A 19578-nucleotide genomic window follows, 5' to 3' on the forward strand; every position below is an offset into this window, starting at 1 on the left:
CTAGAACAGGTGTGTGCGGTGCCCGGCGCTGCCAGGGCGTTCACCCATTTCACCCATACACCGACACCAACCCACCGCATCTCCATCATAGGGAAATACAAGAAAATACAATAAAATGCTGGACTTACTTGCAGGAGGCAGCATAGACACAACCATTTCCATTCTAGGAATAAATACCGCCTATTGCAATCAAATCAAAACACTATCATTAAATATTAAATGAACGAATCATTCGTCTGTTATACTAATAATGTGTTTATTAGCCTTTTTTGGGTTTGATTATATATAATTGGTGGCGTTTGGCATTAGTTTTATCCGTATGTCTGGATCGTTCCCAGTTTATGGATCTGACTTTATATACAGGAAAAATATATATTTTTTGTACCTGTCATTAGAAAATAATTTAAAATTATGCTTTTGCATTTATAACGACAGTCTTGGAGCAAAGGGGGGGGGGGGGGGGGGGGTATTTAAATTGTTGGGATAAACTGAGCATGTATTTTTTTTTCTACCAATGAAATAATAATGAATATAAATGTGATTGTTGTTGTTTTGGTTGTCATTTTACTGTTACATAGAATTAAAGCACAAAATATGAAATAAAAAAAATGTATTCATTGATATGAATTGAAGTTTTGAAAATATAATATTATTTAATTGAAGTATTATTTCGTTGACATATATATATATATATATATATATATCTTAATGAAATAATACTATATATATATATATATATATATATATATATATATATATATATATATATATATATATATGTATATTATTTTCCACAGCATTCCTCCCCACATATATTTAGTAAATTTTTCTTGAAAACATTAGGAGAGCAATCTTGCCAACCAGTTTAAAACATATTTATTAAAAAAAAATAAAAAATACTATGTACAAAGATTGACGCTTTCCCTTATTCCACATAGGCATCTGTGCCAGTCAGTCGTCAGGACAAGGGTTAAATATTCGTGCAGTCCTTTTGTACAGAGAAAGGGAATAGGTGGGGAGAGGTAATAAAAAATTATATATAATAAAATTGTCAAATACCAAATGATAATACATTAAAAAAAAAAATTGTCGCAGCAAGGCGGGACAAAGGAGACCTAGGTCTGGTGTATCTTCCATTGTGGTTTTTGAGGGCAGAACAGGGACACTGGTAGTCCAGAGGGCAGGATTGGGGCACTGCTTAGTAGTCCAGAGGGCAGGACTGAGGCCCTGATTAGTAGTCCAAGAGGGCAGGACTGGGGCCCTGTTCAGTAGTCCAGAGGGCAGGACTGGAGCACTACTCAGTAGTCCAGAGGGCAGAACAGGTACACCGGTAGTCCAGAGGGCAGGACTGCGGCACTGTTCAGTAGTCCAGAGGGCAGGACTGGGCCCTGTTCAGTAGTCCAGAGGGTAGGACTGGGACACTGCTCAGTAGTCCAGAGGGCAGAACAGGTACACCGGTAGTCCAGAGGGCAGGACTGCGGCACTGCTCAGTAGTCCAGAGGGCAGGACTGGGGCACTGTTCAGTAGTCCAGAGGGCAGGACTGGGGCACTGTTCAGTAGTCCAGAGGGCAGGACTGGGGCCCTGTTCAGTAGTTCGAGAGGGCAGGACTGCGGCACCGTTCAGTAGCCAGAGGGCAGGACTGCGGCACTGCTGGGTAGTGCAGAGGGCAGGACTGGGGCACCGTTCAGTAGTCCAGAGGGCAGGACCCGGGCACCATTCAGTAGTCCAGAGGGCAGGACTGGGGCACAGTTCAGTAGTCCAGCTTGCTGTTGTATAAATTATAGAGTGGCAAGGACATGTTGCTGCCAGGGTAATAGAGAGGGGCAGGGAAGGCTATAGACCTGGGTACTGGGACCCTCAGGATTGAATTGTCCCTGAATACCAGTGGCATGCTTACAAGAGTCTGTGCAGAGGCGTGTGCCATGTTGGCAGCCTCGAGCTCGGCGGACAGTTGCCTTTTCCATTTGTTCCTGCGGTTCTGGAACCAGGTCTTCACCTGGGTCTCTGTCAGCTGGAGGCTGGAGGCCAGGCATGCCCTCTCCGAGCTGCTCAGGTACCTCTTCATGTCAAAGGTGGACTCCAGCTGGTAGACTTGGCTCCTGGAGAACACCGTCCGGGTCTTCTTCTTGGAGCAGCCCTGCTTGTCCCCGGATGAAGGGGTGCGATGTCTCTCCCGGTCCCTAGGGTAGTCCTGGGGGCTCCTCTCTGAACCGTGCGATCCCCGGGAATTGTCTGCCAAAGAAAGAGAGAACAAGCCGGTCAGTGTCAGCCTGGGAGTCCCACCGGGCACCGAGATCGTTAATGCCCTCTCTGCGGGGGGCACCGGGGCGCTACAAGGGGCTAATCTGACACTCTCCTGAGCCAGGAGGGCCACATAAAGCGCTTATCCCCTGTATGAGTGGGGGCACCCTGTGTGCCAGCTATAGAATCACTGGTACTTTCATCAGTTATAGACTATATATATATATATATATAGTATTATTATTATATATATTATAAACACACACACACATATATATATATATATATATATATATATATATATATATATATATATATATATATATATATATATATATATATATATATATATATATATCCGCACGTGTGAATGTATTTAGCATTTGCTAATTTTATATTCTTTTTCTATGCAATCTCAATTTTTCAAATTACTGTGTATATATATATATATATATATATATATATATATATATATAGATAGATAGATAGATAGATAGATATAATATCTTTATATATATATTTGCTTAGTGACATACATAGAATTTATAGCACAGTACGTCACAAAAACAAAACATATATACAATTTCTACCTTAAATTAGCATTAAAACAATTATCTATCTATCTATCTATCTATCTATCTATCTATCTATCTATCTATCTATCAGTCAATCTTACTATCTGTATATTTATCTATCCATCATATTTATATTCATTATTTTTTCTCGCTTTTATCTATTCCTTTATCCAGTTATCAATCTATCTATTATCTATTATTTTTCTCTCTCTTCTCTATATCTTTATTCAATTATCTGCTTATCTATCTATCTATCTATCTATCTATCTATCTGTCTGTCTGTCTGTCTGTCTATCTATCTATCTATCTATCTATCTATCTATCTATCTATCTATCTATCTATCTATCTATCTATCTATCTATCTATCTATCTATCTATCTGTCTATCTATCTCTCTCTCATCTATTTATCTCTCTCTTATCTTTATATCTTTTTATCTATCCATCTTTCTATCGATATATTTATCTATCTATACATGGTATATCTATTTAGTATTTGTCTCTCCCGTATATTCCTTTATCCATCTCTCTCTCTCTCTCCTTCTCTCTCTCCTTCTCTCTCTCTCTCTCTCCATCCATCCATCCATCCCACCATTTATCTGTCTATTATGCACTGTATGTCCTTATCTCTCTGCTTTATTAGTAAGCAGCAGAATCCATAGAGAAGGATTTGTCTGGGTTTGATTGATGACATTTTCTTTCTCCCTATGTTCCATTATTAACCCTGTGGTGTCCCCCCCCCCCTCCCCCAGGCCGGTGTACTTGTCTATGGTGGAGATGAATGGGGGGGCGATGGATGAGAGCACATTATCCTGTGTGGTGAATTATTCAGGGCAGGAAGCACAGTGGTGTCACACTGGGCAGATTGAGGAGGACTCCGGGAGGTTGGTGTCAGTGTGAGCCTCCATCACAGCTCAGCCTCCTCCTGACATTTTCATCTCATCTCTTTTACTGCCTAATATAAAAGAGGACGGTACACAGCACTAAACGCCGCACCAAGCCTAATAAAACCCAGGCTGGGTCCTGGCAGGGGGCTGGCAGGTGGATCACGGAGTGCCCCATGCCCAGGTAAGGTGGGTGCTCACTGGGAAAGAGTGCCCCTTCCCCTGGGTGCACCATGTTCAAATAAGGTAGGTGCTCACTGGGATAAAGTGCCCCTTCCCCTGGGTGCACCATGTCCGATTAAGGCAGGTGATCACTGAGACAGAGTACCCCTTCCCCGGGTGCACCATGCCCAGTAAAGGTAGGTGATCATTTAGACAGAGTGCCACTTCCCCTGGGGCCCCCATGTCCGATTAAGGCAGGTGATCACTGAGACGGAGTACCCCTTGCCCTGGGTGCCCCATGTCCAATTCACTTAGGTGCCCACTGAGACAGAGTACCCCTTTCCCAGACTGCACTATGTCCGATTAATGTAGGTGCTCACTGGGACAAAATGTCCATTTCCCTGGATGACCAATGCCCAGTTAAGGTACGTACTCATTAAGATAAAGTCCAGTTAAGGTCCCAGTTAATTAAACTACTTACTAAAACAGAGTGCCCCTTAACCAGGTTGCCCCAGTCAGTTAAGATAGGGTCTCACTGAGACAGAATGCCCCCTCCCCTCGGTAACCCCACGCCCAGCTAAGGTAGGTACTCACTAAGACAAAGTCCAGTTAAGGTCACAGTTAAGGTAACTACTTAGTGATACAGAGTGCCCTGTCCCCTTGGAGTCCTATGCACAGATAAGGTAGGTTTTCACCTGGACAAATTACCCTCTCCCCTTGGTGCCCTATATGCCCAGTTAAGGTAAGTTCTCACTGAGACGCATTGCCCTCTCCCCTTGGTTCCCCATAAAGGTAGTTACTTACTGAGACAGAGTGACCCATACCTTTGGTGCCATGTATACCCAGTAAAGGTAGGCACTCACTGAGAAGCATTACCCCCTCCCCTTGGTTCCCCATGCCCAGTAAAGGTAGATTCTCACTCAGACACATTATCCCCTCCCCTTGGTTCCCCATACCCAGTAAAGGTAGGTACTCACTGAGACACCTGTGCTGGTTGCAGGTATGTACGGCTGGTTCCCTGGGCTCCTTTCCGGCTGATTCAGAACAGAAGCATGTGCCTCCTCTCCATCCCTCGTCCTGGTCCTCGTCCTCTGATGATGAGCTGGGGCTGGGCTCTCTGCTGGTGATGGGCTCCCTGGCACAAGGCTTGGCACGTCCCCGCTCAGATGTGGTGCCCTGCAGGATGGACTGGATGGTGAAGCTGGAGAGGGTGGCTGGGGCGCACTTAGTGACCTCTTCCTTGCTGCTCATCCTGAGTACATAGGAAGAAAGAGGAGAGGATGAGGATGATGGAGATGCAGGGAGAAGGTGTGGTGGGAGGAGGTGGTGGGGGTGGGGGGGGGGGGGGTTGCTATATTTTATTATTATTTCTTTTTATTGGGGGGTGTCTTGGCTTCCAGTTTGCACACACAGGCTACACTCCCTCCCCTCCTCAGCACTAAAGTCCCCACTGATCTCTAGACTGCCTGCTGGTGTGGCTACATTTGCATGACACTCACAGCTCCAGAGGACCAATCACAGGCTGCAGACAGCCCCGGAAAAATTGAAATTCCAGGGTAGGCTCACAGCCCCCATACACCTGTTATCAGTGGTAGGGATGGCATAGCAGTGGATGAGAAGGCATCTCAGATCACTGCAGGTGAAAGGAGTTCAGGTTAGCTCTCCTGGGGTCCTTGAATCCCAACCAGGACACTATCTGCATGGAGTTTGCATGTTCTGCCTGTGCTTGCATGTGATTTCCCCCCACATGCCAAAGATATGCTGTGGTGGCTTAATTAACTCCTCTATAAATTGGCCCTATTATGTATTAAGGGATCTTATATTGCTCCTGGGGGCTTACATGGCTGCAGGCGCCAGGTTAGATCTCCTGATGTCCTTGAATCCCAACCAGGACACTATCTGCATGGAGTTTGCATGCTCTGCCTATGCTTGCATGTGATTTCCCCCACATGCCAAAGATATGCTGTGGCAGGTTAATTAACTCCTCTATAAATTGGCCCTAGTATGTATATGTGAGATATGGACCTTAGATTGTAAGCTCCTGGGGGCTTACATGGCTGCTTGCTTCAGGTTTGATCTACTGAGGTCCTTGAATCCCAACCGGGACACTATCTGCATGGAGTTTGCATGCTCTCCCTGTGCTTGCATGGAATTCCCACACTCCAAATATATGCTGGTAGGTTAATTAACTCCAGTCTAATTTAGCTCTATTATGTATATGTGAGAAAGAGACCTTAGAGTGTAAGCTCCTGGGGGCAGGGACTGATGTGAACATAAAATACATAAAAATTGCCTGCACAAATCTAAATACCCGTAATAAACAATCTGTGTGCACAACATTGGAAGCAAGAGCAGAGGACAATCTGGGCAAGGCAGCTCTGTATTTCTATAGTATTGGAACAAGTGGAGCTGTTATCAATAATCTTTTCTCATCTGGAAGATAAAACCTTCCGGGTTGCTGTTGACAACAGATCCACCATTGTGCCACTTTTCTTTCAGTAAATGAATCCCTGTGCCCGGTTTGTTTCATTAAACTGTGTCAGCTACCCACAAAAAAAAAAAAAACATTTAGGCTAGAGTCACACTTGGGTTAATAAATAATAATAATAATAAAAAAAAATATTCAATAATAATAAAAAAATGCTAATTGGTATGTTGTGTTATTGTTCATTTATTGCACTTTACGGGAAAATTAATTTGGACTTTGCTGTGATTTTTTACATTTTGTTGCCAGTGTTCTTTTTTTAAAACAAAATATTTATTGTTGTATAAAAGATAACAATTACAAAAAAACAAACAAACATGACATGCTTTAGTACAAAAAACAAAAAAGACAAAAAAATACAACAGAAAAATAACATGGACTAAGGATTCAGGTCTACCCCATTCCCCCAAATCCACCTACCTTCTCTCCAGGCCAGCTGTGAGCTCAGTGAACCTACCTAATTTTATCTAAAAAGGGAGAAATGGAACTCTGGGTTCGATTTACTAAAAATGTAGAAATCTGGTGCAGTTGTGCACAGTAGCCAATCAGCTCCTAACCTCGGCTTGTTCAATTAACCAGTTGCCGACCAGCTGCCACAGTCGCACAGCGGCAATAATGGCTCGGCTGGGCGAAACAACGTTATGTAACGTCGCTTCGCCTGCACGCGCGCCCCCTGCTCGCCCACGGAGCCAATGCGTGTGCCCGGCTCCCTTGATCGCCCGTGGCACATGGAGAACCGGGATTTGTGTGTGTAAACACAGTTTCCGGTTCTCTGAGGGGAGAAGAGACAGATTGTCTGTTCATACAAAGTATGAACAGCGATCTATCTCTTCCACTACACAGTCCCCTCCCCCTTCAGTTAGAACACACACTAGGGAACACAGTTAAAGCCGAGCTCCACCCCCCCCTCCATAATTGGCACCTTTCAGGGGGGAGGGGGATGCAGATACCTGTACAGTACAGGTATTTGCACCCACTTCCGGCAAGATATCCGCAGAATCTGCGGATATTTACGCCACTTCCTGCGGGTCCCCCGCTGTCTGCTGGGAAACACACGGATCCCAGAGACAGCGGGGACCATCTTTATTGTGCAGCGCGACTCGCGCATGCGCAGAAGGGAACCGGGAAGTGAAGCCGCAAGGCTCCACTTACTGATTCCCATACCTAAGATGGATGCGGCAGCACCCGAGAGACGATCGAGAGATCGGCTTCGGGTGCCGACATCGCGGGCGCACTGGGCGGGAAAGTGTCCTTATTTTAAAAGTCAGGAGCTGCAGTATTTGTAGCTGCTGTCTTTAAAAAAAAAAACGGCGGAACTCCCGCTTTAATCCCTTGATCGCCCCCCTAGTGTTAACCCCTTCCCGGCCAGTGACATTTTTATAGTAATTGATGCATTTTTATAGCACCGATCGCTGTAAAAATGCCAATAGTCCAAAAAATGTGTCAAAAGTGTCCGATGTGTCCACCATAATGTCGCACTCCTGATAAAAATCGCAGATCGCCGTCATTACTAGTAAAAATAATAATAATAATAATAAAATGCCATAAAACTATCCCCTATTTTATAGACGCTATAACTTTTGCGCAAACCAATCAATATACGCTTATTGCGATTTTTTTTAAATCAAAAATATGTAGAATAATACACATTGGCCTAAACTGAGGGAAAAAAATCGTTTTTAAAATATTTTTGGGCATAATTATTATAGCAAAAAATTAAAAAAAAATGTTTTTTTTCAAAATTGTCGCTCTTTTTTTTATGTTTATAGTGCAAAAAATAAAAACCGCAGAGGTGATACAAATACCACCAACAGAAAGCTCTATTTGTGGGGAAAAAAGAACGTCAATATTGTTTGGGCGCAACTTCGCGCGACCGCACAATTGTCAGTTAAAGCGACGCAGTGCCGAATCGCAGAAAAGTGCTCTGGGCAGGAAGGGGGTAAAATCTTCCGGGGGCTGAAGCGGTTAAAGGGTAACTCCACTTTTGTGGGAAAAAAGTTAGCAAATAAAAAAAATAATAATAATATAGCGTATAAAATTGTGACACAAGTCATACTGTAATTGAATATTATTAAAAATGACATTTCCTTTTCAATCTGCAGCTCTGTCGTTTTCTGGAAAATGCAATATGGCAACCTGGAGGCGTTCTGTACATAGACGGTGTACAGAACGTAATTTCCTGCTTGTGTGATTGGCTTACTGATTTTTCCAGAAGTCTGCACTAAGATACAAGTCAGATTTTGAGCATCTCCTGCAACAGAAATGTTATTTTTGGTGAGATACGCTCAAGGGGAAGCCGCGAACCTTCCCTTTCAATCGAAGACCCTGCAGCTTGTCTTATTAGAGCCCTGCAGGTGCAGCAGCTGATTGATAATTATAAAACCACTCCCATACAGATGGCACATGGACACAGACAAGCAAACAGCTATTCCTTCAGAATAGCAAAAGGTAGGAATCTGCAGCAACGTTTGTTAAAATCCTTGAAATGCACATAGATCACCCAGAGGGGAATGTATTTTTCTCAACAAAAGTGGAGTTATTATTATTATTATTATACAGGATTTCTATAGCGCCAACAGTTTACGCAGCGCTTTACACTATAAAAAGGAGACAATACAGTTATAATACAATAAAATACAAGAAGATTAAGAGGGCCCTGCTCAGAAGAGCTTACAATCTAATAGGTTACTCTTTAAGCGTTGCCAAAAAAAAACCTGGAACCCGATTGGCTAGCATGCACAGCTGCACCAGATTTTGCACTCTCCAGTCTTAGTAAATAAACCCCTGTCTCCCAGGTTAGGCTGGGTTCACATATATGCGGCTGCGGTTTTGCAGTCCGGAGTCCGGTGCGTTTCTGTTCACCGGTTCAGGTGCAATTCAGGTGCAAATTTTTCCCTGAATTCGCACCTGAGCCAGACCCAAAAACGCAAAGGAACCCTTTTCAAAACTGCACCGTGGTCACCCCCCCCCCCCCCATGTGCGAACCGACTCTCCATTGAAACCCAAATACATTCACGTGCTTTGCAAATTGGACGCGGTTAAAAAACGCATCCAAATTTGCATATATGTCAGCCCAGCCTTAGAGGATTGTAACTTAAATGTTGGGCCCAGGAGTGATGAACCCCCCCCCCCCCCCCCCCCCCCACTAAAGGCCAGAGGTGGTCTGTAGAATTTTTAAACACAAAAGCAGCAGAAATGTGCAGTAAATACAATATTTAATCTAAGGTGCTCATTTATAGCAGAATGCATTTTTAAACAAAGTGCAAACACATATACAAGATAAATGAATGAGCCTGGTTTACACCATTCACATGCAAAAAAAAAAAAAAGTATTTTTTTTGCATCTGAAGGCTCCAAAATGCATGTGAATGCACATAAATGCAGCATGGTACAAAAAAAAAAATGCAAAAAAAAAAAAAATGCACTGCAAACACTCTGCAAATACATGTAAATAGGGAAAAAAAAGACTAAAAATACACAGAAAATGCATTATAAATGCATGTAAGCAGGGGCATTTCTAGATCTACAAAAGATCTGGGGCTAGAGCCCATAGCAATGTAGTAAAGAAAGTCATACGCTTGGGAGGACATACACATGTACTGTATATAATATATGTGTGTGTATATATCCCCAGAGAGCCCCCCCCCCCTTACATCAGGGTCCCCAGAGAGCCTCCCCTTAAATCAGGGTCCCCAGAAAGCCTCCCCCTTAAATCAGGGTCCCCAGAAAGCCTCCCCCTTAAATCAGGGTCCCCAGAGAGCCTCCCCTTAAATCAAGGTCCTCAGAGAGCCTCCCCCTTAAATCAGGGTCCCCAGAGAGCCTCCCCCTTAAATCAGGGTCCCTAGAGAGCCTCCCCTTAAATCAAGGTCCTCAGAGAGCCTCCCCCTTAAATCAGGGTCCCCAGAAAGCCTCCCCCTTAAATCAGGGTCCCCAGAGAGCCTCCCCTTAAATCAAGGTCCTCAGAGAGCCTCCCCCTTAAATCAGGGTCCCTAGAGAGCCTCCCCTTAAATCAAGGTCCTCAGAGAGCCTCCCGCTTAAATCAGGGTCCCCAGAAAGCCTCCCCCTTAAATCAGGGTCCCCAGAGAGCCTCCCCTTAAATCAAGGTCCTCAGAGAGCCTCCCCCTTAAATCAGGGTCCCCAGAGAGCCTCCCCCTTAAATCAGGGTCCCCAGAAAGCCTCCCCGTTAAACCAGGGTCACCAGAGAGCATCCCCCTTAAATCATGGTCCCCAGAGAGCCTCCCCCTTAAATCAGGGTTCCCAGAGAGCCTCCCCCTTAAATCAGGGTCCCCAGAGAGCCCCCCCTTAAATTAGGGTCCCCAGAGAGCCTCCCCTTAAATCAAGGTCCTCAGAGAGCCTCCCCCTTAAATCAGAGTCCCCAGAGAGCCGACCCCACTTACATCAGGGTCCCAAGAAAGCCCCTCTTAAATCAAGGTCCTCAGAGAGCCTCCCCCTTAAATCAGGGTCCCCGGAGAGCCTCTCCCTTACTTCAGGGTCACCAGAGAGCCCCCCACTTACATCAAGGTCCCCAGAGAGCCTCTTCCTTAAATCAGGGTCCCCAGAGAGCCCCCCCTTAAATCATGGTCCCCAGAGAGCCTCCCCCTAAAATCAGGGTCCCGAGAGAGCCTCCCTCTTAAATCAGGGTCACCAGGGAGCCTCCCCCTTAAATCAGGGTCCCCAGAGAGCCCCCCCACTTACATCAGTGTCCCCAGAGAGCCTCCCCCTGCATCAGGGTCCCCAGAGAGTCCCTCACTTACATCAGTGTCCCTAGAGAGCCCCCCTTACATCAGGGTCCCCAGAGAGCCTCCCCCCTGCATCAGGGTCCCCAAAGAGCCCACCTTACATTAGGATCCCCAGAGAACCTCCCCCTTGCATCGGAGCTTCCAGAGATCCTCCCCCTTAAACCAGGGTCCCCAGACAGCCTCCCCCTTAAATCAGGGTCCCCAAAGAGCCTCCTCCTTAAACTAGGGTCCCCAGAGAGCCTCCCCCTTAAATCAGGGCCCCCAGAGAGCCTCCCCCCTGCATCAGAGTCCCCAGAGAGCCTCCCCTCTCCTTGGGGACCCCTGCAGAGACTCGGAGCTATGGGCCCCAGATTCTGGACTATAGCCCCAAAAGCCACCCCCTAGCGATGCCACTGCATGTAAGTATGCTTATGGAACCACGCCCTGCTCTAAACGTGATTGGTTGTAGCACTTAACTGACAGTCATAACTCCTTTTTATAAGATAGAAGGTTGCTGTGTTTGAATCAGTGTGTCAGTCAAGGCAAGCAAAGATTAACAATAATTTCAGTTGGTTAAAGTAATATTAAACCCAAAAATTGAATATAATGCGGCTTACCGATCATTAGATGTGGTGGCTGCGTTTGTTTTTTCTTTTTTTTTTGGCGTTTTCCCTCTGTTTTCACCTGATGATTTGGCCAGTAACATACCTTCTGTATTAGAATGTAGAATGCCCCCACTCTAGAAGAAGGAGCACAGAGGCACCTCTGGACAATGTACTAGATGATTTAGATACACTAACAAGTTGAAGCCAAACTCCAGCTAATTCTTTATAAGCAGTTACTTTATTCTTTTTGGGATAAAGGTTTTACATGCCAGTGGAAAATGGTTTGTCTCAACCGTGTAACTGCTACATATGCAGAATAGCTTGTTCTGTTGTGGGATCAACAGATGACAATAAAGGAAAGAAAGCCTAAAACAGAAAACCAATGCATCCATCACATGTAAGGATTTGTAAACTGCAAAATGAATGTTTGCTTTTGGATTTAATACTGCTTTAATTTTTTTTTTTTTTAACCTGCTTAGTAAACCAGGATAGAAATTAAAAAACACAGAATTTAATTTGCACATGATGCACTATTAGGTTATTTTTAATGGTTAGAAAATATTTAAAAAAAAAAATGAATTTAACTTGCACATGATGCACTAATAAGTTATTTTTAATGGATAGAAAATATTTAAAAAAATTGAATTTCATTTGCACATGATGCACTATTAAGTTATTTTTAATGTATAGAAAATATATATATAAAAAAAAGAAAAATAGAATTAAATTTGCACATGATGCACTATTAAGTTATTTTTAATGTATAGAAAATATAAAAAATATATAAAAAATATAAAAAAAAGTATAAAAAAATACAGTAAAATCCGATGTTCTAATCACCCACCCACAATGAACACCCCTCCGCGCTTTATGGACAATCGTCTACTAGTTTTTGAAAAATACAATATAACATGAGATATTGTCCCATATGAAGCTGCTGCTTATTTCAAAACAACATGTGAACTGGCAATATTTAAAAAAATATTTTTTAAATATTGCCAGTTCACATATAAAAAAAAATTGAATTCAATTTGCACATGATGCACTATTAAGTTATTTTTAATGGATAGAATATATAAAAAAATAGAATAAAATTTGCGCATGACGCACTATTAAGTTATTTTTAATGGATAGAAAATATAAAAAATATATATAAAAAAAATAGAATTAAATTTGCACATGATGCACTATTAAGTTATTTGTAATGGATAGAAAATATAAAAAATATATAAAAAAAAATAGAATTAAATTTGCACATGATGCACTATTAAGTTATTTTTAATGGATAGAAAATAAAAAAAGAAAGTAGAATTAAATTTGCACATGATGCACTATTATGTTATTTTTAATGGATAGAAAATATTTTTAAAAATAGAATTAAATTTGCACACGATGCACTATTAAGATATTATTATTATTATTATTATTTCTTTTAATAAATCATTATACAAAGATTAGTTATTTCATGTAATATTCTGTCACCAAAAACAAAGTAAAGATTTTTAGCATACAGCAGTTCAATAATAAGAAATACATTTTTGTTTTTTTGCCATTCTATTGGTATTCGGGTTAGCCATTTTGAATTTTTGTCCGGGCACAGGGCAGAGCTCCCAACTTCTTTTCATACAGTTATAGATTTTATTTAAAAGGCACCATTGATTTTCCATTGCATGTAACTACTTGGCAATGACAGCAGGACTTTACAGAATACAATGGCATCTGCTGCACATCTTTAAAATTTTTCCTTAAAATATTTTTATTTTTTTATTTTTTTAACATAAGGACTAAAAATGAAATTTAATTGCCGTCACCTCATGTTAAAAATTTCCAGAGAGCTTTCCAAAACTGAACACGTGTATAACAAATTCCTGCTGCTGAATGGAGCTATTTGATGACGCACCCACGACTTCCTAATCCCAGCCAATACAACTTTATCCGACCTCCTTTCTCTCTATTATATTTAATAAGAAGAAATTATACAATTCCCATTTCAGATTTTGTTTTATCAATTTCCATTATCAAAGTCATGGTGATTGCCAAGTCTGACAGATATGGGGGTTCCAGGCGTGGTATGCATACATTTTAATTAGCAGATTGAATTTTAGATGTACTGGTTCTTTAAAAAAAAAAAAAAAAAAAAAAAAGCAAAGACATTAATTCAGCAAAAAAAAAAAAAAAAAAAACAGAGATTGTGCATATAAGTTTTATTTTTCTTCCCTAATATCCCCCCTCCCTTCCCTCTTAGTGTGTATGATTGCTGGATGAGAGACGAGCGTCTGGCGCCTGGAACCTGAGACAATGCTATTTCATAAAGGAACCCTCTTACACCATCACCCAATGCCAGCAGCCGTGCCTGTCACCCAGCCCCCCAGCTCATCGGATTACCTGTCATCTTTATTGGGGGGGGGGGGGAGTAAGAGAAAAAAGATTCATGAATTAATGTTGCATTTGGTGGAAATGGTTTATTGATCCCCCCACAATGCCCCTTATCTGGTCAGAGCGCGTGGCTATTTTTAGGCGTCCGCAGGCTGGCTTCTGTAGTAAAATATCTGATTTACTAACAGGCTTCTCGAGGTCGTCATAGGTAAAGATCATGGCTACGTCTATGTGTTAGGGGATACGGTCATGTGTGTTTATGCAGAAATATAAAATATAGCCGAAAACCCGTGTCTGCACCTTGGCCACCCTAGGGGGAAAAAAATGAAAGATTGCAGGAATTGGAGACCATGTCAGATGTATTGCGGATTGTATTGTAGTGCAGACCCCACTGCCCACCACTGGGGGGCTTATCGATTGAATGGGTTATTAAGCCTTTTGCCATTGCTATTGGTCCCCCTTGTTTAACCAGCTAAGGTCTTTGCTCCTTCTGGTCCTCCTCCAACATAAACATGTACTCTTGGTTCTGCAAGTCATTGGGTTTCAGACAGAGCCACTGATAAGGCAGTTTCAACCAGCCCCCCAGTACTGGACCCGGGACCCAGCAATTCAAAAGGGGGTGGGGGCCCAGGCATCTGCTGAGCGAGAGGGCTGACTGTACTGTCCTACAGTCTCAAGGTAGTCACAGGTAAAGACCATTACTATGTCTATGCATTAGGGCAGCGGCCTCCAAACTGCGGCCCAGGGGCCTCATGTGGCCCCTTTGCTTTAATCAGGCCCCTTGGGACACTATTCCCCCCACTGATACAAGGCACTATTCCTAGTACACCAACTACGGGGCATAATTCCTGCCACGAAAGCCAGGGCCGCTGATAAGGCAATAGAGCCAGCCTTCCTGTACTGGACCCGGGGCCCCATCAGTTCAAAAAAGGGGTGGGGGCGGCCCAGGCATCTGCTGAGCAGCAGCCAATGAATTTCCATTATTATCACACCCCGCCAACCAGGAGGCAGGTCTGTGAGGCCTGTTTCCCGATTAGGCCAAAGAGGTAAGGCGTTCCTATTGGATGCCTAGCGCTTTGGGTAGAAGAGACACGCGGTGGAGAAAGCCGGAGAAGCTGCCCACAGCCCTGCCATGCGAGCGGGCAAGTAAGTGCCGAACCGTGCGCGCGCGGGGTGCTGTTTCAGTGCCACGCCACCGGGGGGAGGGTGTTGTTTGTTTGCCACCCCCCCAAAAAAAAAGAAGAACCCACCAGCCGCCACTGATCTGCAAACTTCTTGCAGCTCATTGACTCAGACATCAGCCCTCAGGCCAGGGAACTAGTATTTTCAGAAGGAGAGACTTTAACAGTTCAGGTTTTCCTTCAAGCATCTTTTTCTGCTTTTTGAAAATTACACGGCGTCTTTATATTCCGCATTCATGTAAAAAAAAAAATAAGAAAATGACTGGACACTATAGAAATCGATAAAGACAAATGTCGGGGTGTTTTCAAATGATATTTTCATTAACTTCAAACCGGTCTATTATGCGCACGTTATCGAATAAAGTGCCGGTAATGTTGTTAAATGTCCGTCACATGAGCACCGTTCTTTGAGCAGAAGTAGAATCTTTAAATACTCACTTGATAGATTTAATTAATGGACTAATTGATTCGAAGAAAAAAAAAAAAGAAAAGTGAACTATGCTCCGCTCGATCTTCCCTCCTCCCGCTCGTGTCTGTACATCACTAAACTCCCCATATTAGGAACTGGAAAAGCTTACAACAAAAAAAAGACAATCTATAGGGATATATCTATAGAAAATGTATTTCCAGGTATAAAAAAGTACAAACAATTGTAATATCCTTGTTCATTATCTGTCATAAAACTCTTCATCCCATTTAGAAGACACACATCGGTCTGCAGGACCTGCACTTCCAGTTTAAAACTGAAGTTTTTGCAGCAATGAACCCCAAAGCAAACATTTACAGTGGCTAATTGGCTTAAAAAAAAAAAGGGTGGGCTTGGGGGCGCAGAACACTGCGCCCTGAGCCCACCCAGTTATGTGACTATAGCGAATTAATATTTACTATTGTCTTCCTGATTCTCCTCCCAGCCAATCCCGGCTCTGGAAGCGGGTCCTGAGACCCGATTGGCTGAGAGGAGTAGCAATCCTATTGGCCACCGAGGAGGAGGAGGAATGAGAGGCAGGGGGAAGCCACGCCGTGCCGCTGTGAAGCCGAGGAAGGAGGAGAAGCCCGCGCCCTAGAGGGGGTAAGTGCCGCCACTGATCGAATGCCTTGATGGGTGGATGTCAGTCCGGAGCAGTGCATGTTCCAATGCAGGCTACATTTTCCATTCATTAAAACTTCCAACTTTTCACTGTCAACTACTCAGCAACAACAGAGTGGATATATAAAAATGAAAGAGAGATAGATAGATAGATAGATAGATAGATAGATAGATAGATAGATAGATAGATAGATAGATAGATAGATAGATAGATAGATAGATAGATAGATAAACAAATATATGGATAAAGGAAAAGATGAGAGAGAGACAAATAAAAAAATGATATACCATGTATACATAGATATATAGATAGAAAGACGGATAGATAAAAAGATAGAAAGATAAAAGAAAGAGGGAGTGATAGTTAGACAGATAGATAGATAGATAGAAAGAAAGATAGATAGAGCGATAGAAAGATAGATAGATAGATAGACAGACAGACAGACAGACAGATAGATAGATAGATAGATAGATAGATAGATAGATAGATAGATAGATAGATAGATAGATAGATAGACAGATAGATATGAGTCTGACTAGATGCAAGAGAGACACAGGGGTTGATTTACTAAAGCTGCAGAGTGCAAAATCTGGTGCAGCCCTGCATAGAAACCAATCAGCTTCCAGATGTTATTGTCAAACCTTAGTTGAACAAGCTGAATTTAGAAGCTGATTGGCTACCATGCGGAGCTGTATCAGATTATGCACTCTTCAGTTTCATGAAATCAACCCCATAGACACATAGATGCATACATAGATAGATAAATGGATAAAGGAAAATACAAGAGAGAGAGAAATAATAGATAGTTAGATAGATAGATAGATAGATAGATAGATAGATAGATAGATAGATAGATAGATAGAAATAGATTAGAGAGAGCGAGAAACATGCATACATAGATGGATAAATAGATAAAGGAACGGAAAAATAATAGCTAGAAAGATAGATAGGTAGATAGATAGATTGATTGATAGATAGATAGATAGATTGATTGATAGATAGATAGATAGATAGATAGATAGATAGATAGATAGATAGATAGATAGATAGAATAAAATAATATATTATAATATCTTAAAAAAAGAAATAAAAAGGGGATTTATGTGGTTCCCAAGGCAGGAAGTTAGGGGATATTTGGGGGGGGGGGGGAGAGAGAGAGAGAGGGAGTGATATGGATAGATAGATAGATAGATAGATAGATAGATAGATAGATAGATAGATAGATAGATAAACAAAGAGATATATGGATAAAGGAAAAGATGAGAGAGAGACAAATAAAAATATGATATACCATGTATAGATATATATATATAGATATAAAGATATAAAGATAAAAGAAAGAGGAAGTGATAGTTAGATAGACAGATAGATAGATAGATAGATAGATAGATAGATAGATAGATAGATAGATAGATAGATAGATAGATAGATAGATAGATAGACAGAGAGATAGATAGATAGATAGATAGATAGATAGATAGATAGATAGATAGATAGATAGATAGATAGATAGATAGATAGATAGATAGATAGATAGATAGATAGAGAGATAGATAGATATGACTAAATGCAAGAGAGACACAGGGGTTGATTTACTAAAGCTGCAGAGTGCAAAATCTGGTGCAGCCCTGCATAGAAACCAATCAGCTTCCAGATGTTATTGTCAAACCTTAGTTGAACAAGCTGAATTTAGAAGCTGATTGGCTACCATGCAGAGCTGTATCAGATGCACTCTTCAGTTTCATGAAATCAACCCCATAGACACATAGATGCATACATAGATAGATAAATGGATAAAGGAAAATACAAGAGAGAGAGAAATAATAGATAGATAGATAGATAGATAGATAGATAGATAGATAGATAGATAGATAGATAGATAGAATAATAGATATATAGATAATATAATATAATATCTTAAAAAAAGAAATAAAAAGGAGATGTGTATGGTTCCCAAGACAAGAAGTTAGGGGATATTTCCCCATTGTGGGCACAGGCAGCAGTAAAAACCTGACAGGGGTTCTTACGCTTTCTAGCACTATCCAAAATGTAAAAAAAAAAAAAGCAGCAAAAATGCTGAAAAGATGTGGAATGATGAGGCCATCAAAGAGCAGCAAATTGAAACCACAGAACATCGATATTGATCGTAAAAATGCTGCGATGAACACAATGAAGAAAATAGTCACAGAAAGTGAATTTGTGTCGGCAAACAGATCAGAGAGCTTAATAAATAGGCCTCATGGTGGCTCTTGGCTCTGTCAGCTTGGAACATTTCTCCTTGTATGGCCCAAGTGATGAAGCAGCCCTCCGCCCAGGAGCAGGCCGGGTCCCGGGTTGTTGATGAGAAGTTTTCAGTGCATTGCCTGTAGATGTCAGCATTTCTTATTATAGCCTTGGAGGAGGTTCATCTGAGATTTAGGGTTACTACTAACCATCAGTCCTTCCATAGGCACCCTTTTTGAGTCTCAATAAATTCAGCAAAACATTAATTAAACATTTCTGTGCAAACTTAAAACCTGTGCTGACAAGATACAATACATAGACTACCTCAATGCTTTATGAATCACTGACCCAGAACAAGTACCCAGATCTGGAGTTTCCTCTGACTTTACCAGGTGCCTGCTTTGATATGCAGCTGACAGTATTGAAGTCAGAGACAGGCAGGTACAGTATCCAGCACTTTCAGAAAAAGTCCAGCAGTTGCAGTCCATGTATTTACTTCAGTTCATCTCTTTTTAAAATGTCCACAGACATTATTTCAGCTTTACATTCAGACATTTCTGTAAAGTTCTATATAGTCTGCCTTATTGTCTCTTGACAGTAATCTGAAGATCTTAGAACACATTCTGGTGATGCTGGAACACACTTGATGGTGATCTTAGAAGACACCTGCTGGTGATCCTGGAACACACCTGCTAGTGATCCTGGATCACATCTTCTGGTGATACTGGATCACATCTGCTGGTGATTCTGAAACACATTTGCTGGTGATGCTGGAACACACCTGATGGTGATCCTAGAAGACACCTGCTGGTGATCCTGGAACATGCCTGCTGGAGATCCTGGATCACATCTGCTGGTGATTCTGGATCACATCTGCTGGTGATTCTGGATCACATCTGCTGGGGATTCTGAAACACATGTGGTGGTGATGCTGGAACACACCTGATGGTGATCCTAGAAGACACCCACTGATGATCCTGGAACATGCCTGCTGGCGACCCTGGATCACATCTGCTGGTGATTCTGTAACACATGTGCTG

General features: G+C 42.1%; 1 protein-coding gene across 1 annotated transcript in view; it reads right to left on the reverse strand.

Moving 5' to 3' along the window:
• Nucleotides 1–797: 797 nt before the first annotated feature.
• HMX2 (H6 family homeobox 2) overlaps nt 798–19578 on the reverse strand; it is a 61497-nt gene continuing 42716 nt past the window's right edge. The window contains exons 2-3 of the mRNA XM_077455579.1: nt 4840–5114; nt 798–2233 (exon numbers count right to left, since the gene is read on the reverse strand). Coding sequence (XP_077311705.1) covers nt 1752–2233; nt 4840–5114 — 757 coding nt within the window. The 3' untranslated portion in view covers nt 798–1751. The remainder of the gene's footprint in view (nt 2234–4839; nt 5115–19578) is intronic.

This window comes from Lithobates pipiens, unplaced genomic scaffold, assembly GCF_037356315.1.
Source record: "Lithobates pipiens isolate NorthernLeopardFrog02 unplaced genomic scaffold, aLitPip1_a1.2 Scaffold_25, whole genome shotgun sequence".
In the NCBI taxonomy this organism is placed as follows: domain Eukaryota; kingdom Metazoa; phylum Chordata; class Amphibia; order Anura; family Ranidae; genus Lithobates; species Lithobates pipiens.